Here is a 26,842-nt window from a genome sequence, read left to right on the forward strand (position 1 = left end):
ATGTGCACATATGCATGTGTGTATATATTCATATATATATAAATATATATACACACACACATACACACACGTGTGTGTGTATTATAGCATTTGAGTTTGGAGAATATCAGACTTGTAACAATGATGCTGGTAATGAGGCATGGTAACGTTTGGGCACTCAGTGATTGGCAATGGCAAAAAAAATTGTGATGTTTTTGTCTTGATTTGTTCTTTTTTAGCTTCTTTTTGTTGTTGTTGTTGTTTCTGATGACAACGATGATGATGATAGGGAGTGAAGCTGATGGTGCTAAAGTGTAATTGGGTTGTTAAGTATAATGTTTCAGTGAAGTTAACAAAATTACTACCTCAAGTGGTGTGTACTAAATGTTTTTAATGTCAGCTGTCTGTGTAAAACTAACCATACAGTTTATCAACCTGAGTTTTTATCATTATTGCCTCTGTCAAACTACACCACTGTAGAATGTGTTTGCTGTAGGTTTTAAATCTGCCTGCTCTCTCTCACTGTGTTTGTTGTTGCCACAGTGAAGAACATCATTATATCTTGTTTTGCTCCAGTCGCCCATTATTAGTGGCAAACTGGTAAATATTTTTCATCTCCTACATCCAGAATTGATTTTCCTTTTTGCTTTTTTTTTTTTTTTTTTTTATACAATGTTTCTTTCTTTGACACTTCAGGAGCATGGAGAACTGATGCCATTCCGCTGCAGCTACTGCAGTCGCCTATTCCGACACAAACGCAGTCGTGACCGTCATGTCAAACTGCACACAGGGGACAAGAAGTATAAATGTTCCCAGTGTGATGCTGCATTTGCAAGGTGAGAGCACTAATTCTTTCTTTTAAATTACAACCTTTACGTTGAACTCTCTTACTAGCACTCTCATTACATCTCTCCTCCCACTGCTACCACTCTTATCACTACTCCTCCGATGCTTTCTCTTCACTTCCTACACCACCGCTCCTTCAATACTCACTCTTACTTTTTCCTATCTAATTTTCTCAGTAATCTCTTTATCTCCATCCTGTAAATTCTCTTTCTCTTCTTTACAGTTGTCTCCAACAAAATAGAGTTTTCTTTTTCTCTTTTCTCTTTCCTCTAATAATCTTATTCTTACCTTTAGATATTTCCACCACTCCCTTTTGTCCTTCTATCCATAATAATTCTTTATAATCTAATTCAGTTTGTTGCTATTTCCCTTCACTTTGCTTCTTTCTTTTCTTTTTCCTTCTTTCCTCCTTTTATCCTACACCTATAATCCAATGAATACTTTGGAACCCTGTCCCTCCTTGATATTCCTACTGTTACTGCTTTTCTCAGAAAATGAGATATATTCTTGTTAAATGCCAATTTACTCTGTAGTAGGCAGAAATAAAATCTGTTTTGTTGAAATATTTTTGTCAAAGGGTTAAATACTTTATATTTTATGGTGATGATGGTATTCTCCAATTTCTAACTTTGTTTCTTCTTTCTCTCTTTCTCTCTCTTAAAAGAGCGAGAGAGAGGGGGGAATCATCTAAATGCCTCTATTTGTTTAAAAAGAAGATATTCAGAGATTCTTTTTACTCTTACATTATTTATATCACAGTTTCTGCTATAATCTTTAAATCTGAACCATTAGTCTTGCATGCTGAGATAGGAATACAGTTGTATTAGTCTTTATATATTGGGAATAGTAATTTTACTAAAATTTAGATTTCCTTGTTTAATTTTTTTCTTACTATTCTCACTTTCTTTGTCATCCCCCTCCCCACACAAAAAAAATGTGCTTGGAAATTAATAATTCCTGTAAACTATTTATGTACTTTCAAGAATGTAAATAAATAATATCTTTGAATATGAATATATCTCAGTTATCAAGACTTCACAATCAGATTACATTCAACAAAACAAGACAAATATCAAGGTTTCAATCTCAGTTTACAGCTAAAATTTCATTTTGTTCATCTTACTCTCTTTGTTAATATATCTTATCAGTAATTCTTGGATTTATCATTGATTAAAAGGACAACTCCAAGCATTCAGTATAGCTTATTTATTTAATTTATTTTATATGTTTTGTTCTTTCATTATTGTTCCCTGAATAAACTGACTCCCATATCTTAATGAAACTATATCAATTGTATCTTTCCTATCTCATAAAAATCTTATCTATTTTTTTGGATAAGTAAAGGAAAAAGAATTTAGTTGTTGTTACTTTATAATAGAATTTGAAAGAAGAGATGAATTTTCGAAATTGTTTTCTTAACAAGCAACAATTTTCACAAGATAACTTAAACTGAATTCATTGTGTGTGTGCACGCACATCATTATCATCACGCTCGTATATATGCATGTGTATTGTATGGGTATATCTTTATGCCATTTTCTCAATGCAAATACTGATACAATAATTCTATAAATTGCAAAATTATGTGAATTTTAAGCACCATTTAATCATTGGTTGCTCATTGTTAAAACAACACAGTAAACCAGAGAAATGGGAAGGATTACTATTTTCAACTTGGTAGATTTTGAGAATAAGAGAAGAGCAATAAATATTTTTAGCTGAGTAGTCTTGGATAAAGAATCTGTATTTCTTGAGAATACATATAACAAAACAACAATTACAAATTAAAATAAAATTCTTTTTTTCATTTGTTCATATTGTTTTGATTCCATTGGAATAGTTTAGTCATACTGACATCTTTATAAAACGCTGATAGAGTGAATTAGTTTGAAATTAGATAGCTTCCTTTTTTTAATGTGAACATTGAATACTCAGGATACCAAAAGTTGCTTTTTTTTTCTTACCTAAAACAAGTTTCTATTCAATGCTATTTATTTTATGATAAAAACATAACAATGATGGGGAAATGTTATCAAATTTAAACTTTGACCATATTTTTTACTGAAATAAACTATTTTCATTTGTCTCCCTTTCTCCAATTTTAGGAGTGATCATTTGAAAAGTCATTTGCGTACACATGACACAGGAAAACCTTTCAAATGCACTATTTGCAACCGTGGATATACAACAGCAGCTGCTCTTTCTTCTCATATGTATTCACATCGGAAACCAAACAGCTCTGGTCAGATGGAATATAAATGTTACCAATGTGAAGAGATTTTTTATCAGCCAAAAGACTTACAGAACCATTACAATGATTGTCATGCTCCTGCTCCCCTTCGTGAAAAAACTCTACAATGTACTCAGTGCTCTGAAATGTTTGTTAGCCAAGAACTTCTTGATCTTCATGTTGAACAAGAGCATGTTAAAGAACAAAAGCGTAAGTTTTCAACTCCAGACAATATTTCTGATATTGACATTTTCCACAAAAAGTTGAAAACTCATAATGATATCTCTATAAATAAGCAAATGCTATCTAACACTAGTGATTTAACTGTAAAAGAAAATGGACTAGATCTTATGCCAGAAATAATGGATTCTTCATCTGTCTCAGACCCAGCCAACCGGGAAAATGCCCTTGTTTGCCCCTACTGTTTACAAGACAATTTTGAATCTTTAGAACTGCTTGAAATTCACATGCAATGTGTGCATTCTGTAAAAGCAACTGAAGTTTATACATGCAATTACTGCAATGCACCATATCCTAACTTATATGCCCTCCATGATCATATGAAAGTTGTTCACCAAAATTTAACCTGTATGGATATCAAATATCCCTGTAGTTTATGTTCTAGACATTTTACAAGCATTGATGCATTAGCAGAGCATAAAAAACATACGCATAGCCAAGCAAGTTCCTCAAACCATTCTCTCTACTGTGCAGAATGTGCATTACTTTTTCAAAACCCTATGGAATTCCAAGAGCACATTCAGCGCTCTCACAACTGTTTGCAAGATACACCTCGTCCTAAACCTCCAAAATCAAAGAAAGTAAGTAATGATACAAAGAAAGACATAAAACGCATGAACTCCCATAGTATTTTTAATAACACAAAAAACTCAAGCCCAGCACCTAATGAGAGAATGGTTGAAGAGAAAATGGTATGTGACCAATGTAATGCTACATTCCTTGATATTAAAAATTTTCAAACCCATCTGAAAATTCATTTGGACTCAGTGCTCACTCAATACATATGTCCCCAATGCCAAAAGCAGTTTACTACTGAAGACCAATTAGAGAGTCATTTGTCATTACACTACCTCTGTCTTAGCACTGAGTATGGCTGCACTAGTTGCATGAAAACTTTCTCCAAACCGGATGAACTTCAGAAACACTTGATGGATATTCATGCGCATCATCTTTATCGTTGTTCACTTTGTAAGGAAATTTTTGATTCAAAGGTCAATATTCAAGTCCACTTTGCAATAAAACATAGTAATGAGTGCAAAATTTATAAATGTACAAAATGCAACTCAGTCTTTATATCAGAGGTTGATTGGCAACTGCATGTCAGATCTGCACATCTCCAAATGCCAAAGCCACATAAATGTCTCTTTTGTAAAGAAGGTTTTACCACCGAAGTTGAATTACAATGCCATTTAACCATTCATGGCAAGCCATTTAAATGCCCAATGTGTAGTGAAGCATTCCATGTGGAATATTTGTTAGATAAACATCTCCAAAATGAGCATGACCCTGACAAAAATTCTAAACGATTGGGTAACAGCCAATCTGATATCAAAGTGGAGAAGGACATTGGAAGTAGCTCTTTATTAAACAGTTGTGGAACTATAGATGTATCAAATTCAGTAACATCAGGAAGTGGAATTTGGAAAAGCACTGATCCACTTCATACATGCAACATCTGTGATATGAAGTTCAGCAATTTATCCTCTCTTCAGCTGCACAAGAAGCAAGACCACCGTGTTGCACTGGCTAATAACCACACCTCACAAGTGATGACTACTGTAGAGAGCAGTGTGATTACAAGTAAAGTCATAGGTTCAAGCAATGACAAGGTAGCATTATCATGCACATACTGTAGTCAGTCTTTCAAATCTAGAACTGAACTTGAACGTCATATGAAAATTCATCTTAATTCCAGCAGCCAGAAATGCAACATTTGTGATGAAGTATTCCCATCACCAAATACTCTAGCAGAGCACAAACTGCAGCATTGCAAAATTCCTCAGGGAAATATTTGTGTTGGTTGCAAAATTCCCTTAAAATCTGAAGATCAGTTTTATATTCATTCCCAAGAACATGGCTTTCAGGGAGCTATAATGCAATGCGTTATCTGTAGACAAACTCTGGCATCTATGATGGAACTTCAAATGCACGGAAAGCATCATTTCCAAACTAAACCCAACTTCTTCACCTGCTGTGTATGTTTGCGAGGATTTGATTCTAAAGAAAATCTTATATCAAAATTGAATAGTTCTGGTCGAACATATTTTGTTTGTAAACCTTGCTATCATGGTGAAACATCTGACTTTCATTGCAATGAATGTGGTGCCAGATTCCCAACCAATGAACAACTAGAAAGTCATGTAACAAAGCATCGGCGGACATACCAGTGCATCAAATGCCAGCAATCTTTCAGTACAGAATATGAAATTCAATTGCACGTTGCCACCCATGTTTTGCAAGAAGGAAATATCCATGAGTGCAAACTCTGTTCACAAGTTTTTGATTCTCCAGCCAAATTACAATGCCACTTGATTGAACACACCTATGGCAATTCTGAGTACCGCTGTAGTGTCTGTTGTAAAGTATTTAGTAATGCTACAGACATACAAGCACATGCTTTTGAGCATGGCATTCATGCTCGCAAGTTTGGATGTATCCACTGTAATCAACGGTTTTTCTTCAGTGCTGAATTAGATAACCACATGATAAACCATGTGAAACCAGAATCAGTATCAGAGCTGCAGTGCAAAGACTGTCCACAGACTTTCTCAAATATTGTCAGCTTCAATGCACACCGACGCATACATCAACAGCAGATGGACAATAGCACATCCACCCCTATTAAATGTACATTTTGTCATGAAGTATTCAATGATACCAGTGAACTACAGAAACATTTCTTCACGTGTCACACTGAGCAAGACATAGAACACTCAATTAACAAGAGAAATTATCAGTGTTCCCAATGTAATAAAGAATGTTCATCTTTAGCCAACTTGCAGAACCACATGAAGATTCATAAAATAGGTATTTAGCATTTCAGTTTATTTTTGTTAACAAAGTCTTGTTTTGTTTTTCATGAGAATTATTTTGTTCATTCTATAAAATGTATTTCCTACCTTTCCCCATGAAAGAAACATTGTATGTGACAACTATATACATTTATATGTATACATTTGCATACACTATATAAATATATATACTATACAACTTCAGATAAAGCACAATTTTAACTTTATTTTTGATAGTAAAGTGAATTTCTTTTATACATGTTGTCAAAAGAGAGAACACTTCCAACAGAATAATTATACAACATTCTTTATCTTAAGCTTCCATTTCATTATTCCATTTATGTTAAATGATTATTTATTTGAGCCAACAATAACTGTCTACTTCTGCTCAACCAACATTGGTTATATTTAGTACCCATCTATACAGTATAGCCTTGGCAACAATGAGAAATTAGCCCATTAGCATCTTATAAACTTTACGTTGTTGTTGCTTTGTCTCAGTCATCTTTGCTTCAGCACACTCACACCATAGAAGTATCTAACAGAATGAATTGTCAAGAATATTCAATCAATATGACAATGCCATATTTTTTTCTCAGCGTGTTGGTGCATGTAATCAGAATTTTATTAATGATGGTAGAGTCTCAACTGAAATTGGGGGCTGCATTGTCCAGATTAGCAACTACATGGAACAATTTGTCATAAGTTAAATAAAAAGTAATATGTTAGATTTTTATGCTTACTCTGTTACTCTAACTGTTTCCTTACACATACCTTACACAAAAAAAAAAAAAAAAAAAAAAAATGCGCAACTCCATTGTCTCCCGAGACAGAAAGGATGCCAAAACCAAAAAAAAAAACCAAAACCTACTTTTAAGCCTGGAAGGTAATAAATATTTCCATCCACTGTATAATACCTTTTATAAATAACTATGCATATATTCAAGTTTACAAACCTATGTAGTATGAAAAATAAGTACCAGCATAGAGAGAAAAGTTGTTATGGATAACTAATTACTGTATTTAAAACATCATACGCATTAAGTCTCTATGACTAAGAGCAGATGCTAAAAATATAAACAAGCAGTATAAAGATTTCTCTTGAATATTATCCTGCAACAACAGATGTTTATATATTTATGTTAAGTCCATGAGCAATATGTAATTCACATTATCAGCAGCTGCCCCAAACTCTCAACAATATATTTTATCTTCCATAACCCATGAAATCATATAGAAATCTAAACATAATGTCAACTGTGTGAAAGGCTTCTGTTTAAGTTGAAAACAAGGAACCATCTGATGGCAATTAGTCTTGTAGGTGATATAAACTAAAAGGATTATTGAATACTGGAGAATGAAATATACATTAATATTTCAAGTAGATCCCTGCCTTTTCTGTACTGATGAAGGATCTCTACGCTTATATAATTATAATCCAGTTATATATTTACAGTCCCAGTTTAAGTTCCCATCTAACCTATGCCAACTATTAGTAGTCTACCAATTCTAATAACTTTCTGTTACTCATGTAAAATCATGGGAACTGATTGCTCTCCCCCACTCTCTCTCTCTCTCTCTCTCTCTCTCTCTCTCTCTCTCTCTCTCTCTTACACACACACACACATCCACTCACATGTATACATATTCTGTTATGAACTTTCAAGCATATTTCACTGGAAGAGACAAGTGCTACTTTGTAAATATATTTATTATTAGTCACTTGTTTTGTTTTTAAGAACTGGTTCACTGTAAAACTTCCTTCAAATAGTTGCTATTTAGTCCCAGATCAGCTCTGAGTAAAGAGGCATATGATCAAAGGCATTCCAGCAGTAACCATCCCACCATTTTAGGGATATCTAGGCCTACATTATCCATGTCTTTTCCTGAGTTGCTAAGATATAATCCAAGGGAGATTTGATTGTTATTTTTCGAAGATTAAGTATCTATATAGAAGTTCCCTCTGAGTTTTTTTCAAATATCAAAAAGAAAAACAGCTCATAAAATTTCATCATAAATAATTGTACCCTCCCTTTTAATATATATATATATATATATATATATATATATATATATATATATATATAAAACAGTTCTTAAAACAAGTAGATTAAGTATCCAACAATAAGCAAGGCATATGGGACTGAATTGAATTCAGGGATATATGCAATTATTCTGTGATGGTAAAGTAAATTTACTAAGAAGAAAAGTTATTCAAATATGGCCCTCTTCCTTCTTTGACTATGCCTTAGTGTAAAAAATCAAAAACCAATTAAAAAGAGATTTATTCTATATCTTAGTTTCTGCACATCTCTCTATTTAAGAATTCATTAAACTGGTTTCCAATTAAGTAACATTATATAATTATTAATTATTAATAATGTATATTGTTAAGTAATAATCTAATTATTACTAAGATTAATAATCATTTAAAAATTATTCCTTGTTCAAAGAAAGAACGTTACTTTTAATTCATTAACGAAGCTGACATTGCTAAATAAAGGAATTTCATTTGTAAGGGGAGATAACCGTAGTTAATTTCAATGACAATAAAATAACGGTTTGAGTTGATTTGCGTTCGTTGTTACTCACGTTGTTTCTATTGATTTAGCATGAAGTTTTCCTTTGTTTTTTCTTTTCGTTTGGATTAAGCAACTCATACATTATAGTGCAACGAAGCTGTCTTTATCTATATTGAGCTAATTCTATAAAGATTAAGAATCACACTGCAACAATATATTTCTTTGCACTAAAAGATCTTGTAACATCTGGTTCATGAAATATATCAGATGAATAAATATTCATTTTTTTTTTCTAAACAACAAATAAAATCTTCCTTCTAAGAAAGACATGTTGGGGATCTTTTCGGTTTGACCGGCAGTTTTTTAAAATAATTTCCACGTAACTATAAACACTTTTAAACTTCGAATACTGGTAGATTGTATTTATAAAACATCTTTTTCTCTTGGCTTTATTGAGAAAATTCTATAGTTTGTAAGATATTTGTTGTATTTTTTTCTTCAGTTTCTGCAATTTCAACCAATCAATGACGTCTATTGAGGTGAAAACATTCTGTGCCGTATGAATATGTCCCTCGTTTAAGAAACATTGGGTTTATTTACATTTCTGAAGAAAAAAGATACCCTTTCCCCCACCCCTAACCCTAACTCTAAAACAGATTGAAATACAATAGATCGATACTAGGGTTATAATTGTGAGTGACAATTTTATATGACACCGCTAGAAAAAACTGCCGTTCAAACCAAAAAGATCTCAAGTTTGTACTTCCATTGTAAAGGAAAAGTACATTCGATTGTTTAGTTCTGTTTACAAATGGTCACAATCTTACATCATCCCACATGGGATGCAACCTGGCCTCCATAGACTGTAAGGAGTTAAGGGCCAAAACACTTGCATGCATAGGAATGGCTTCTTCTCTGAAGACCTTCTGCTGTTCAGTTCTCCCTAGAGTTTCTTACTACATGCATCATCATTATTATTATTACAACAAAACAATGACAATTTCTTTGCTCAGCTCAGATTCTAAACAACAGATTAGATGAAACAAGGGTGATTGAGACATTCGATCTGTTAGAAATAGCAGCTAAATCTCCCTCAAATCATATTCTACCATCTTAAATACAAGACACATTAATGTTGCCATTAAAGTCCTTCTTGGTTGGAATGACTTTAGTACTTAACTGGAATACTTTATTTCATTGGTCTTAGAAGGGTGAAATGTAAGGTTGACGTTGGCAGGATTTGAACTGAGAATGTAAAGAAGAGGTAATTGAATATCACAAGGCATTTTGTCCACTGACCTTCTGATAGTGACATTTAACCATCCTTAATCTCACCATGGTCAACTCTGCTTTTCGATTTCTGGGATTGATAATATAAAATACCAGTCAAAACCTGAAGTGGACATAATCACTTATACCCTTACACCCAAATGCATGGCCTGTTTCTAATGCTAGAAACCAATACAATAAGTTATCTTGAGCCATAAAGGAAATTATTTAAAATATGCTTTAGGCTTTAGTTTTTCATTACACTCAGACAGATGCATGCCATAAGATATTAGCATTAATCTAGTGTAATATTTCATTTCTCACTTGGAAATTAAGATTATATTTCAGGACCTACCATCATTTGCTTCTCACTATATTGCATGGATATAATAATTTACTTTTTTGGAACAATTCTTTTTTACAACTAGAGAGCCTTCCTTGTAACTTTGTGGTTCTCAATGATGTTTTTGCCCGTGGACACCCTATTTTCTCTACTGGGCCCTCATCGCTATTTGACATTTAAAAAAAAAATTTTTTAATTGTTTAAATATTTTGTATATTGTAGAAAAATAACCAATTTATTGTAGATAAATTTTAACAAAAATTTTATATGGAATTCCAAGGGTCATATGAACTCCAGTTGAGAACCACTGTTGCAACTGTTCAACCATGAAACTGCTGTTGCTATTGGTATTTAACCTCAGGTCAGCCTTGACTGAATTGAATCAAGGGGGTTCAAGTCACAATCAACTCATTTCTGTTTAAGAATGCTAGCATGAGCAACTTGCAGCACTCAGGCCACTTGTAGCCCTTTATGTCTTTTCGTATGACACTCATTATTGTCATATTTATAAAACCACAATAACATTTTCCCTTGAATTTTAAAACATAATCTTTAGGTGCAACTTGGTTAATTGGAACTCTTACATTTTTCTATTTCTCATTCACCCATGCTTTCTCTCAATCATTTTGTTGTTTTTTTTTAATGATTTACTTAATGTAGTATACGTTTAGTAAATTATTTTTTGGACTGTGTGATCATATTTATAACGGGTGCTATCTCATAAGGTCTGCTACTAGAAAAAGGTTGCTTGTATAACGTTTGAGGTATAATACATCCAGGATTATTCCCCAATTTAGGACGTGGTGTGGTTATAAGTGATGTTTGTATATCTTTATGAGATATACTGTCATATTAATGACAGTTAGTATGATTTAACTTATCACCATAACCATATGGTCAGCAATCTCACAGTAACTGTAAACAGTACATCAAGGAGATTTTACTGTAAAAAAATTTATTGAGGTTTTCTTAGGATAGATAATTGTTTACTTGCTTTTATAGAACAGAGTACAAACTGAATTTAAATTTAGAATGAATGGGGAAATGTTCATTGATGAGATATATGCAAATTAATAACATAGAAACTGTGCTACACTTTTTTTTTTTTTATTTCCAAAGAATACTTAGAGCCATTAAATCAGTGCTCTCTATACCTAGAATTGGTTAACATATTATTGGCCATAACACTGTATATGAAGTTGATTTTAATGAAACTAGATTTCTGTTAAAGAGCTGTCAGTATAGTTAATATACATACTTTTTTCTTTTTTTCTTATTTTTTTGTAGAAAAAGAAAATCAAAAGTCTCAAGTTCCAAAGACTCAGATAGTTGATGTAAAGCCAGTTTTGTGTCCTGTATGTGGGCAAATATTTTCAAAGAGAAGTTTAATGAAGGAACATATGAACACTGTCCACCTCGTGCACCAGGTAACTGACCTACCACCTGCAAACTAATTCTAAAAGTACTTCAGCTAAATCACTTTACATTTAGAAGAGACTTTTAAACATAAACTAAATTATTAGAAGAGGATTGATGTAATATATGCAGTTGTGCTTTGTATCATAAAACACCAGTTTCATTGCTAAAATCAACTACACTCAGTGCAGATGTTATCTAATCTCTAAAGGTATTCATTTGAATCTTTTAATGGTATTTTTTAAGTACATCCCTTTATGCATTTTGACTCCAATTGTTAAGTCAAATTGCCATTCATTTTAGTTTAGATATTTTGCTTAAATGTTGATTAATAATATATTTAACAAATTTCTTGTAAAAAATTTTCATCGCTTTTTTTTTTTTTAATGAAAAGGTTGGTTATCTTTAGACAAAAAGAAATATAATACATTTTTTTATAATTCTCCTTCGGTTACTTCTGCCATAAGAATGAGTAAAACTTTTCAGGAATTTTGATATTTATGTGATATGATGAGCAAATATATAATTGAATGTAAAAGCAAGGTACATTAGGAATTTGCATTAATGATTTGATAATTGCCACCTAATTCTTGCTACCATTTGCCAAAATGAGATCTGAAACCTTGTAGCTTCCATCTTTTGACACCAACTCACCAAAGATCCTCCTTGGTTCTATGATACAAATTTCATGATTTAAAGAGATTTAAATTAAAGCCTTCGATCAAAATTTCAATTTAATTTATGCTCCAAACACTAGTTCCATACTAACAATGTTATTTTACTAAATTCTTCATTATTTTCAAAATTAATTTAAATAATGGTAGTGTTTTTCAACAGAAATATGGTAACAAGAGGATTAAAGTCCTGAAGTTAATTTAGAAATCAAACAATAGGCTAATCAGATATTACCCATGAAGATGACAGGCAGTTTTATTGCTAGAAATGTTCTTTAAATGGCCTTTGTCTGAAGTAATAGTTTAATATCCAAGCAGTGAAACTTATGGAGATTTCAGTGTAGATGTGCATGGAAGACAATTGATAGGAGATTTTGAGATCTTACAGTATTAGTAGTGCCTAATTAATATAAAGCAATTTGATTATATCTTTGTTCTGTTTGCTGCAGGAAAGCAAAGCAAGTACACAAGGTAACACAGCATCAACATCCACAACTGGTACAGAGTATGGTGATGTGAATGGTGATAGTCAGAGTTGTGCAAGTGATGAAGCAAATGAAATGAACCACTCTTCTCCCCAACAGACTGCCAATTCTACATCTCCAGTGTCTGTTAGTTTGGTCAATATGAAAATGGAAATTTGTGTCCCTGAAAACCAATTACATCCTTCAAGTGAAGATGACGAAATATTTAATGATGTCAGTCATAATTCACAGATGATTACTGACTGCAAGATGGACAGCTCTGAAAACTGAAAATTGTATATTTTCATGTCAGTGACATTACAGCTCTTGTAGCATATTCATCTTCATTATCTATATTGCCAACATCATCTTCATTACATTGTTATCATTCTGAACATGAGCAACAATTACAACAAAAAAATATTCATTAGAAAACAATGACTCAAGTAACAATTTATTGAAATAACTGCTTTTTGTGAGAAACTGAAACCAATTTTGAAGTTAATAGTCATATATTAAGCAATTACCAATATAAAAAAAAAATATTGATCTAGTCTTAATAAAAGATGGAATGATCACAGCTGGAATACTTTTGATCAGTCAAGGCTGACCTGGGGCTAAAAAATAACAACGACAACATTGGCCCCTGAAAACAAGCATAGATTCTCTCCTGTTTTTCTTCTTCCTTTTGCATCATAAAACTGTTACCATATTATTCAACAATGATTTCCTAATGTGAAATAACTACTTATTTTTTATCTGTGATACTGTGAAGTCCAAAAAAAAAATTATTTGTCAAGTCTTTTTTTTTTTCAGCTGCTACCTGAATATTTTATTTGCAATTTATAATCCTTTGTTGATTGAAAAAACATCTTTCCTGGAAATCTTTTATATTTTCATCCCTTTAATCTGCTTGTAAATATAACTTAAAGCTTGATTTTTGAAAATAACTTGGTTTACTCTCATATTATTGAGACATAAATGAGGTGGTTACAAACTCTTGTAAATTAGAACAAAATCACAAAGTTCTAATCCTTTCCACCAAAATGAAACTGGGTTAAATAAACATTGACTAAAGTTTTACTGTCAAATATTAATTGGAACAATACTGTTAATCTGAGAAACCTTCACTAAACCTTTCTATCACACACACACACACACACACTCTCTCTCTCTCTCTTTCTCTCTATCTATCCATCTCACATATACACACTTACAGGGATGTGATGTATATTCATCATAGTGTGAATAAGAAGCAAATTATGTTTCTCTGCACATGCACATACACACACTAGAATTTTCAATGTGTAAACAATCATACTTTGTTGGTGTTTTCTTGGACCTGTTGTAAAAGTTAAACTATGATTACTTGAGCAATGTACATTCCATGTCTTTGACAACCTTGCCAATATTTCTATTCTTTGCCCTATTAATGTTAATCATTTAAAATCAAATATTGTCATCTACAATGGAAAAGGATTCTGGCCCAGTTATTGTGTCAACAGATAAGAAAGCCTGTATTTGATAAGATTACAAAGGGAATGTTTTTAGATCATTCTTTGTTCATACCAGCATTCTCAGACAGAAGTAGCCTGTTAGGAAAATGGCTTTGTACTTAACAACAGTTAGGAAATATTTTGTAAAATATTCCAAGAAAATTATAATTGTCACACATCTTCAAAACAAGTATTTATTAAGGAAACAAAATTGAAATTGGTTAACATGATTCCACATATCATTTTCTTTAGGATTTTCTAAATCATGTATATTTGGGAAGAAAGGAATTAATATGAACAAAAAATTGTTTATGAAAGATTAAAGTCTAGATCCTAGAGAAAACCAGTTGATGTATTATTTGATATAAAACAAAAACACTTATTGTTTGCTTCAAAATCAAATAGTTTCCTATCTATATGTTTATTTATGACTTGAGTTTAATCAACCTTGAAACAATTTTGTGTTATTCTATGAGAAAATAATGTTTAGCAATCATTCATTTTCTAAAACGTCTTTTTCTTAATAATAAATGAAACTAGTTTCTTTTATTGTTTTTGATTTGTGAGAAATGGTCTGTACCTGGCTTACTTTCTGAGTGTCATTGTGGAATTCTGTGTGTGCTCTTTTAGAAATAGTTAAATGTTTTCAAATCTTTTAGATAATAATTATTGTGTAGATTATCCATCACGTTGATATTTCAAATGTGAACAAAATTATTCCCTTTGAAGTTTATTTTTAAAGTGATTTTTTTTTAATGTTAAAGCTTGTCACAAAATATATTTTAGAAATATGTTTACAAGCTAAAAAAAAATTTTTAAAGAAGTCGCCCAACCCCACCCAAGTCTGACAACTTTCATAGTCCAGATTTTTTTTTCAAACACCAAATTTTGTCCCTCAAGCTGAGGATATCTTTTTAATGTCAGTGTGCTGCAAGTGGCTGCTATTCAAACCTGTGCTCTTTGAAACCTGCTGGCAATATGCTGCCTAAGCCATATTTTATTTAACCAGTTCTTTTAGCATCTACATCATCTATCTTACACCTCACTTCAAACCTTCGACTCTACTTTTTATTTTTATTATAATTGTAAATACATCTAGTTATTAGATGTATGGGTGTATATGTGTATATAATTCACCATCTTAAATGCTAGTATGTCTATGTCCACATCTATATTTAGATGTACATGTGTATGTTTATTCATCTGTTGGTTTTATCCCACCAACTAACCACTGTCCAAACAGACCAGACATATCTAAATGGTTTAAATTCCTTGACTGGACATGTCCACAAGGGGCAAATATATCTGCCCTGGCCTTGTTCTTCACAAAAGTCAAAGTCTACTCTGTAGTTTCTGTTGCTGTTATTACAGTACTATGATATGACACAATGCCTGTACAGAATGATCTAGGTCTATAATTTGTCTGCTGATTGAATGAAAGTGTTCTGGTGTTTACTCAAACATCAAATGTATTCAAATAAAATGATGAAATAAATTGTGTTTTTTTTTTTTATTTTATATTTTGCACTCTGGGAAGTTTGTGAATCCAAAATTATGAGATCCTGTTGATAGAAAAATTTAGTTAGCAGAACTTAAATCTAGTTGTCAAAAATTGTGAAAACAAAATGCTTCAACATAATTTTTTTTCCAGATATTCACTGTTTATAGGGTAATAGTAGAGAGGACGGGTTATAGAACAGCAGTTAACATGTTTGTTTACAAATGTGCAGTGTGAAGAAATAATTCATTAACAAAACAAAGAAGAACTTTCAGATAAAAATATTAACTCCTTGACTATATTTTAAATTAATTTTGATTGAATTATTCTTTGATAGTTTTAGTTTTGATGAAGTTTTGTCTAACATCTAATAATGAGTATACATGATGAAGGATTAATAATATTCCATCATAAATCTGACCATAATGCATTAAATCCTAACCCTGTCAATATCAATACCTATTCAGCTACTTCTCATTTTGCTTTGAGGACTTACATCATCATCTTGCACTGAACTCTTCCTAGCACTTTCAATTGTTCTTGTTCTGGTTCTTCTGACACAGAGGTTGAAACCTTTCCATCTTAAACTATCTAGATCCTTTATTCTATTTACCTTTCCATATTTGTTACCAATATAGTGGTTCTCTTAAACACCTTCCACACTTTTCTTACCTGCAAACCTAACCATTATTTTGCTGTTCCAGTCTTTACATCCTTAGAATTGTTCAAACTTTACCTAATCATGTTTTCCTGTACTACATCATGCCTCTGCCTCTCTGAACATTCTAGTACTTTAAGCAGAATGGTATAAGATGTAGATGTTTTGGTGTGGTTGTTTTTAGCAATGACCTTTTTGACAATGGACAACTTTGAGCTAAAGGCATAAAGAAAGAGAGAGATGCATTGACATGGAAAATAGTTAAAATATGGTGTTTCCTCCCTTAAGATTTTTGATATATCAAAAGAAATGTAACTTTATTTAGTTTTCCATTTGATTGTTTTCATGGTGGATGATGCCCCAAAACAAAATTTTCAAGAGTACAATGTTTCAATGCTGAAATGGTTGATACCAAATGAGTTTAAGCTTAATTAGCAGCACTGAACCTTAATTGAAGTCAACTAATTGGGCAACAATTCAACAAATACCTACAACAATTCTACACTGAAATACTTGACAGCAATTGTATTCCAACTCCAATTCATCCAAGATAGCTAAGCAAATGACTGTAACAATATTCTGCAATGTTTAAGGTGGCAAGCTGGCAGAAACGTTAGCACGTCGGGCGAAATGGTTAGCGGTATTTCACCTGTCTTTATGTTCTGAGTTCACATTTCGCTGAAGTCAACTTTGCCTTTCATCCTTTCATCATCATCATCATCATCATTTAGCGTCCGCTTTCCATGCTAGCATGGGTTGGACGGGTCAACTGGGGTCTGTGAAGCTGGAAGGCTTCGTCAGGCCCAGTCAGATCTGGCAGTGTTTCTACGGCTGGATGCCCTTCCTAACGCCAACCACTCCGCGAGTGTAGTGGGTGTTTTTTACGTGCCACCTGCACAGGTGCCAGACAGAGCTGGCGAACGGCCACGAACGGACGGTGCTTTGGGTCGATAAATTAAGATCGACCCCAGTTGCATACTGGAGTCGATCTAATTGACTGCCCCCCACCTCCCCCAAAATTTCGGGTCTTATGCCTTGAATAGAAAAGAATATTCTGCAATGTTTATCCACTTCCTCACACAAGTGGTTCGTTCTCAATTGTACTGCTTAAAGATCTGGAGGAATCTCCAGTATTAGCTGCTAGAAGACATTCTCTAGTCACATCATCCCAACAAGTTAACCAGTGCTCACAGTACCTCCTATCACATTTAAACAGCGTTGGCTCATATCTTCACCAAAGTTGTGTGGCTGAGAAGCTTGCTTCCCAATCAAGTGGCCTTGGGTTCAGTCCCATTGTGTGGAACCTTGAGCAAGTGGGTTGAATAAAGTCTTGTGATTGGACTTGGTAGGTGGCAAATGAAAGAAGTCCATCGTGTGTGTATGTGTGCAAGTTTGTTGTGCTTGTCACCCACCACTGCTTGACAACAGGTGTTGGTTTGTTTACAGCCCTGTAACTTAGTTCAGCAAAAGAGGGAACAACAGAATATATATCAAGCTGAAAAATAAGTACTGAGGTCAGTTTGTGTGACTAAACCCTTCAAGTGGTGGCCCAGCATGGCCACAATTCAATGACTAAAACAATAGATAAAGACTCTATCACAATCCATGGAAACAACCCAGCAAAAATTTGATCTATATGTGTCCAGTTATATTTACCTCATCATGCTAGGAGCTTACAAACATTTTGAGTATTGGCAATCTTCCTTTTCTTTTTTTTTATCTTTTAAACAGAAGAGAAGGCAGTACCCATGACTCATTCAAGACTGGTGGGATACAGAAAAAAAATTATTCTCAACCCAAAATGCCAGGTGATGGTTTTAAACCAGACAGAAGTGATGGCATAATTTGAACTCAGAACACAAGATGAACAGATTACAAGGCATCCAATCTGATATTCTTATGGTCTTGCTGATCTACTGCTCTGGATTAGTACCTCTTTTTATTATTATTATTATTATTATTATTATTATTGATCCTGAAAGGATGAAAATCAAAATTGTCTTCGAACTCAATATGCAAAGAGGAGAACAAATGCCAGAAAGTGTTCAATCTGATGTTCTTAGAACTCTACCAGTTCACTGCCTAAATATTAATAATCACTCTGACTTATTAACTTCATTACTAATATTGCAATAACTTAAGTATTAAATAAAACTTTTACCACCTTGGGGGTTTTCCCCCTGTTCTCATATCTCACCTGTACACATTCCAAAATCCCAGTTGGACCAAATATATAAGTTCCCACAAGCAGTATTTTGCCCTTGTGAACTTCATAAACAATGTTGCAACTGTTTGTCTTGTAGGCCCCCTCTGAAAATCTGCATACCTATTACCTTCATTCATCTCTTTCACACCTGGATGAAAAGGTTTTTGTTAGACAACTCAATCACAGCTTGTTAACCAGTTCCTCTCTAGCTTACATTTTATTCAATCAGGTAATGTCACATACATTCTTCCTTTTTTCCTCAACAACCTACTATCTGCTAAATCTAACCAAATACACTTATACAGAGATCACCCTTCATTCATTGATATAATATTGCAAACAGGCATCACTCAAATGCAACTTATACACCTTACACCAGACATGTACCACTTCTATGAACAGAGACTTTGGTAACATATCCCTATGAGACTTGACACATAGTCTACTGGATGTGGCATATATATATATTTACTGATTATTCATTTTAACATACAATAAAATGTTTAAGGTTTTGGTTAATGAAAGTTTACAGGTTGGTTGTTATATTTATTGACAATATCTTACAAATATTCATAATTCAAAATGGCCACGCTCACTTTCACCATAGCCCTTGATCTTTTCTCAGTTATTATTTTGTTACCTCACAATTCTTTATATCAACCATCAATGCTACAATTTGTTCATATTTTGTCTGAGCCACCATATTTAATTAAGGGTAAACAATAAAAAAAAAAAGAGGGTTAGGAAGTATTGTATAATATTTACAGCTATTTTTGTGAATAAGAATGTTTCAATTTATGTTTGAATAATAGCTAAATGTATATGCCGTACCTAGTACTTAAACAGCACCTATACATTCTCATCACATATACTGAGGTAACACAATCAAAACATTGTCATCTTTATTCATGAATAAATCAAGACTAAAACTTTCACAAACCATACATATACAAAGGCTTCATGATCTAAGTTATAACATATTTCCAAAACTGCATTGCAAAGATGATATTCCAACTTTAAAGCCAGTGAATACTTCAGTGCTGTTTACTCTCAGATCCTCTACAAGGTTTAAGTATACACCCACACCATAAAGTAGAGCTCATGTATCTAGGATAAAGCAGCTGCAATACACAAATAAACAAGACTGTATCTAAAGAAAAGCCTGGTTGATTGACAAACCTCCACTCACTAACATTTTACAACTATTTTAGGACCATGGGGGCTCATGTATAGGAATTGTGGAACTGCAGCACCCCTTATTTCCACTTGATATTATCAATAACATTCAATGTGTTTTTTCTTTAATTCTTTCTTTATATTTCTACATTATATAATCCTTAAGCTTAATGTAAGTAACCATCATCTAGTTTATGAAAAAAATACAAAAATCCTTGTATAGAACTGTGCACTTCACAGTTCCAGTGATGTGGTGTTTGGCTGTTGTGCGCATACTCACATGTCTAAGATGGGAAGCTTCACACTAGGGAGAGAGAACACTGCGTGAATGACAGTGCCAGGTGAAAGGTAGTGTTTCTTTCTGACTCCGTGCGTGTTGTGCTTAAAAACATGTTTATATTCTTGAATGTGATAAAATGTAGAATTAGATTATTATCCTGCTTCCAGTTTCAGTGTTGCTGCCAGGATTTGAAAAATAGGGCACATTCCCACTGCCCCTTTATTTTGTGATTTAGCAGGTATTTTTGAAAAACAAGGGGAAATTTGCATCACTGTTCAGTGAACAAATTAAACAAACTACTCGGCAGTGGCTAAAATGCGAAGTTATCAAGTTTATGTATAAATTCTCTTTTTATATGTTTGTTTCCTTTTCCACAATATTAAAACAATGGCTAAAAATTTTCTGTGCTGCATGCCTACTAATTTTACAAGATGCCACTTTTAAGGACACATAAACTAGCTTCTCTCTATTACCTGCATTGTTACTACAAGTCCTCAATCCTATCCAAATCATCTGTAACTTGACAGCAAAAACTGGGACACTACTCTCTTCCTATTGGAATAAAATGTGAAATATTATCCTACTCATATGGTTATACCCTATATATATGTATCCTATAGGAAATCTATTATGAGTTAATACTTTACAGAAGCAGGTTTAGTTACGGTATGAAAACAATTATGGTTGTGAAAACATTTATTTCCCTATCATAGAAATTTCGGTACAATTTTTTAATATCAATGTATTTATTTAACAGCAGTTGTTTACAATAAAAATGCAAGTTTTCAAGTGATGGTCTACATCTATTACAATAAAACCATGTAACTAGCATATCCTAATTCCATATTTTGGGAAATAACTTGGAAATAATCTAAACATACATATTATCCATTCTATTTGCTTTCTCCTATCTTTTGAATTCACCAGCACTTGATGATATTTTTTACCAGCATAAAATTCATATATGTCTTGTTTAAATATATTTATTTAAAACAAAACATATTTCTCTTCCCATGTTGAAGGCAACAAGGATGCAGATTAAAATTATCAAAGGAACAGCAAAATCTGTTAAGATTGGAAATAATGTGAAGCTTAAGTTCTCACTGAATCAAGATGGTATCAGTGTTTTAATGTATATTAAGCTCAAGTTATCTAACAAGAAAAATAACTTGGAAACAATACTCTAACATAGAAAATTATTTTGATCTGCCAAGATGAAAGTAGGGGAGTCGAGTTTTAGAAGTTAATGAAGATATCCAAGGGAAATAACTCTTGGAACCGTTGCTACGACAACATCAAAATAAATAAATTAAAAAATGAAGAAAATTAACGTGAAAAAATTCCCTCCATCTGCAAAATTTCTAGCAGAGGACTCTAGACCCCACATAATCACGGCTGTAAGTAATGGAAATATTGCAGTCGTTCGAAAGTTATTACGAGCAGGAATTGACCCTAATACCCGTGATGAGAAAAATCAGTCATTAATAAGCCTCGCCAGCCGTGCAGGAAATTTAGCAATGGTAGACGAACTTCTTCAATGGGGTGCCAAAGTCAATGCCTCGACTAGCGATGGTTGTACTGCTTTGCATGTTGCAACTGAAGCTAAGCATGAAGATATTGTTAAAAGACTTATCGACGCTGGAGCTTCAATGACAGCAACAACTTTATCGGGTTTAAAGCCGATTGACTTAGCGAAAAATGAAACTCCAGTTTGGTATGCGCTGAGAAAGGCTGAGGAAGAAGAAAAAGCTAAAGCCGAGTCGGCTGGTTACGATCAGACAATGACCGTCAGAAAACGAAATTCTTCACTCCGTCGAAGCTCGTAGAAGAAAAAAAAAAAAAAGGAAAATTTCGACAAAGAACACTTAGAAACAAAAAAGTGAATTTTCCAATCATTTTTGTCCAATATTTCGAGTAACATCGGACTAATGAGCCACAAAATATCTCGCAGTCCTTTAATTCTGAATTGGAATTCCACAGAAGTCCACATCGTCTTTCATCATACTGGGGGGATTAATAAAATGAGTATCTGTAACATACTTCATATACTTTTTTGAAAATCATTAATGATCGGCAAAAATCGATAATAATGGTACTAATTGTAACTTTGTTTAACTGTTTTATTTCATTTCATTCTCAAATTACTATTCCCTCTCCTCCCTCTCTCTCTCTCTCTCTCTCTTACACAGTTATACATATGGACACATAAACATACAAACACAGAAGCACTTACCTGTGTGTAGGTGCATGGAACATTCATAGAAGCTGACAATGAGCGCTTTCCTTTTACTCTCACTCGCTTCGAAAGATAAACGTTATTTCGAAAGGAAAAAAAATGTCTTTTTCTTTAAGTTCTCTCCTGTGACCGTTGATTTATTCTTCGTCGGCGATGATAGATGAGTTTATATATGTAGATACTTTACGATATTTTTCAGTTTGTTTGGAGTTGTCTTGTTTTGTTTGTTTTGTTTTTTTTTTTTGTTGTTTCTTTTTGGTGATTCATTGATTCATTAAATTTACCGTAATTAACGTTGAACTGGTTTGTGTGTGTGTTTCACCAATCAACTTGTAAAGTTTCAGATTTTTTTTCTTTATTTGTGAAAGGGTACGACGAAGGAAGGAGTGGGAATTAAGAAATTTTTGTAAAAAAAAAACATTTTTTTAAAGTGAATTACAAATGTTCCAGAGTGTGGAATACAATAAAATGATGAAAAACAGCAAATAAATAAATAATAATGATAATTACAAACGGGATCCGTGGAAATTCCATGGTATAAGTCAGCACATTTGAAAACATTGTTAGTGCATTAAACACAAGCAAGGAGTTTCAAAAAAATTCTTTTTGATATCCTGCCATTTAATAAGGTATTGCTTATTTACCTCCTTGTAATATGTTTGACAGATATGATGTGCTTTATAGTTTAAGGAAATAAAAGATGAATGAAAAATATAAACCTTATTCATATATATTGATTGAATGTTTATTATTTACGATTTTGTTAAATATTTGTTCTTGTGCCTTATTTATTGTCAGGGAGTAGGACATCCTTACAGGTAACTGAACTTGTTCCGAGATCAAATGAAGGTTTTAATTATTTGGAGTCATCTTCATGGGAGGTATTAAGGAAGCGCATTCCTTGGATCTAGCGGTGTCATATGAAATTGTCACCCATAATTATGACCCTAGTATTGATCTATTGCATTTCAATCTGTTTTAGGGTTAGGATTAGGGGTGGGGGAAGGGTATATTTTTTTTCTTCACAAATGTAAATAAACCCAATCTGTTTCTTAAACGAAGGACATATTCATACGGCACAGAATGTTTTTTAACTCAATAGACGTCACTGATTGGTTGAAGTTGCAGAAATTGAAGAAAAAAACAACAAATATATCTTACAAACTATAGAATTTTCTCAATAAAGCCAAGAGAAAAAGATGCTTTATAAACACATTCTACCAGTATACGAAGTTTAAAATTTTTTAGTTACCTAGAAATTATGTTAAAAACTGCCGTTCAAACCGAAAAGATCCCATTCCTTCTCTTGCACCTGCTATTTAAGTGGTTTCAATGCAATTATTGTCGTGGCTAACTTATCCTATATGTAGTACATGTTTATTTTATGGAAAATAATCCTTTTTGTTCCTTGTCTTCTCAGCTAATGACATCTATCGTTGACCATATCTTATAAACGACGTATTGCGATTGAGCAGACGATAAATAATTGCATTAAAGCGCGTGCGTTAAGTGAGGGAATTTTAAATAAAATATAAACAAACTCCACTGTTCACTGTTCAACTACCAACAAGGCTCACTCCTATGTATTTACCGATACAGAATAATTTCATTTCACTTCATTTCAACCCATCTATCTATTTGTATATCAATATATCTCGGTACTACTTAAGAAGAGTATTTCAATCTGTTTTAGGGGTTGGGGAAAGGGTATCTTTTTTCTTCAGAAATGTAAATAAACCCAATCTGTTTCTTAAACGAGAGACATATTCATACGGCACAGAATGTTTTCACCTCAATAGACGTCAGTGATTGGTTGAAATTGGAGAAACTGAAGAAAAAAAAACAACAAATATCTTACAAACTATAGAATTTTCTCAATAAAGCCAAGAGAAAAAGATGTTTTATAGGCACAGTCATGCCTTTGGTTGTCAGGATGAAAGTAGAAAAAGTGTGACGTCCAAAATGACGTCACACTTTTTCTACTTTCATCCTGACAACCAAAGGCATGACTGTGCCTATAAAACATCTTTTTCTCTTGGCTTTCGTAAATACACGAAGTTGACGTCAGATCTTTCTACTTTCACTTCTGACAACCAAAGGCATGACTGTGCCGTTTTATAAACACATTCTACCAGTATACGAAGTTTAAAAGTGTTTAGTTACGTGGAAATTATTTTAAAAAACTGCCATTCAAACCGAAAAGATCCACTTTGTTTTTAAAAAATTATTTACTTTGTGTTTTATTTACTTTGCTAGGTAGTCGTTGTAGGATCGACTAGCGGATGTGCGAGTACGAGTACCATATATCTCTCTATTTGCATAGCTTTTTCTGTATCGGAAGGTTTACCTACCTACCTACCTACCTGCCTGCCCACATATCTGGCTGTCTATGTAACTATCATTATCTACTTTCCCTTCTGCCGATGCGTGTATCTGTTTTCTTTTATAACACCGATAAACATTTAAACCTACAGAGAAAAAAATTAAATAACCGCATTGCCCCAGCATGGCTACAGGTTTTGGTCTGGAACACGTAAAAGATAAAAGTATAACTTCCACAGCTATTGGCTAAGTTTAATTCACTCTAATTTAACTATCGATTGATATACCTCTATAGATCTAACTGGCATTGTTTCATTATACTCTTTCACTTATTTCAGTCATGTGACTGTGGCCATGCTGGAGCACCGCCTTTAGTCGAGCAAATCGACCCCAGGACTTATTCTTTGTAAACCTAGTACTTGTTGTCAGTCCCTTTTGCCGAGCCGCTAACCGCTAAGTTACGGGGATGTAAACACACCAGCATCGGTTGTCAAGCGATGTTGGGGGGACAAACTTATACATATATATCACAGGCTTCTTTCAGTTTCCATCTACCAAATCCACTCACAAGGCTTTGGTCGGCCCGAGAAAAATTTAACGTTTTCGATCGTGAGGTATTTTTAGCAGACAAATGCAGGATAGTATATATGTGTGTGCATGTAGAGAGAGAGAGAGAGCTTTTGAAGCAATGTACAGATATTGTATATTGAGAATAACAAGGTAGTCAGAATGTTAGATGGTTATATAAATTTTTATCTACGTTTTTAGCGCTAAAAGTGTAATTAAAAATATATCTCATCATCCAACAGTCTGACTACCTTATTATTTTCAATATATTTCTCCATTTGACTTAAAACCTCTCTTGACAAAAACAAGCAGAGTAATATTATAATGATAATTTTATTGGTGGCTACTGCTCCAAAACAGTAGCCACTATGAAGAATGGGATGAAGGTTTTAAAAATTATAGATTAAATGCTTTTTTTAATTACAAATCTTTTAGAGTTAGGGATACTATGAAATTTTCATATCTATTGTAAAAAGTACAATGGTGTTGAAGGGGAAGTGCTAATTTTATTCTTTTTTCCCTTTCTCTAAAATGTGGAGTACATCATCATCGTTTAACGTCCGTTTTCCATGCTAGCATGGGTTGGACGGTTCAACCGGAGTCTGGGAAGCCAGGAGGCTGCACCACACTCCAGTCTGATCTGGCAGTGTTTCTACAGCTTGATGCTCTTCCTAAAAAAGTGCATAAATTACATGGGTTTTTACGGTAACTGATCCTCCTATATTTTCTTTTACTCAAAGCAATGGAACATTTCACCACTCCTTTGTATATAAGCATATATGTGTGTGTATATATATATATATATATATATATAGGCGCAGGAGTGGCTGTGTGGTAAGTAGCTTGCTTACCAACCACATGGTTCCGGGTTCAGTCCCACTGCGTGGCACCTTGGGCAAGTGTCTTCTACTATAGCCTCGGGCCGACCAAGAGTAGATTTGGTAGATGGAAACTGAAAGAAGCCCATCGTATATATATATATATATATATATGTGTGTGTGTGTCCCCTAGCATTGCTTGACAACCGATGCTGGTGTGTTTATGTCCCCGTTACTTAGCGGTTCGGCAAAAGAGACCGATAGAATAAGTACTGGGCTTACAAAAGAATAAGTCCCGGGGTCGAGTTGCTCGATTAAAGCCGGTGCTCCAGCATGGCCACAGTCAAATGACTGAAACAAGTAAAAGAGTATATATATATAAACAATTGCAGCGTGGAAGGTGTTTATAAGCGACGAATATATTTTGACAATTTAAATTTAAATGTTGAAGTGAATCTAACGGTTTTTGTGTGTTTCTTAAATGGCTTATAAACACCTTCCACGCTGCAATTGTTTTCGTTCCAGCACACGATCTCGGATCAAGTCACTCGCTATGCAAGTACATCTTAATATATATATAAATATATGTATATATATATATATATGATTTGGGAAAACAGATTTCCAAATCAATCCGGTGCAACCCTTTAGCATTATATGCATCTACATATCGTACTTTGGGATCTTATTTATCTATAAATATACAAAGTATCTGATAAAAGTCAATATTAATTCAATTGGAATGTGTTGGAATAATTGTAAATCTGACGATTGCATTTATGTATTTATATATGTATATATATAGGTACA

The 26,842-nt window shown here is 33.3% G+C and overlaps 2 protein-coding genes across 3 annotated transcripts in view; both read left to right on the plus strand.

The window, feature by feature from the left end:
* Positions 1-15,767, plus strand: part of LOC115212031 (zinc finger protein 423-like) — a 154,443-nt gene extending 138,676 nt beyond the window's left edge. For both annotated transcript variants that reach the window (XM_029780835.2, XM_029780843.2), the window contains 4 exons: positions 676-815; positions 2,931-6,103; positions 11,509-11,648; positions 12,761-15,767. In XM_029780835.2, coding sequence (XP_029636695.1) covers positions 676-815; positions 2,931-6,103; positions 11,509-11,648; positions 12,761-13,066 — 3,759 coding nt within the window. In that variant the 3' untranslated portion in view covers positions 13,067-15,767. The remainder of the gene's footprint in view (positions 1-675; positions 816-2,930; positions 6,104-11,508; positions 11,649-12,760) is intronic.
* Positions 15,768-21,405: 5,638 nt separating this feature from the next.
* Positions 21,406-21,915, plus strand: LOC115210680 (ankyrin repeat domain-containing protein 23-like). Its single transcript, XM_029779396.1, has one exon. It carries the CDS (start codon positions 21,406-21,408, stop codon positions 21,913-21,915), a length of 510 nt encoding a protein of 169 aa, XP_029635256.1.
* Positions 21,916-26,842: the final 4,927 nt, after the last annotated feature.

The sequence above is a fragment of the Octopus sinensis genome, linkage group LG1 (genome assembly GCF_006345805.1).
Source record: "Octopus sinensis linkage group LG1, ASM634580v1, whole genome shotgun sequence".
Classification (NCBI taxonomy): Eukaryota; Metazoa; Mollusca; class Cephalopoda; order Octopoda; family Octopodidae; genus Octopus; species Octopus sinensis.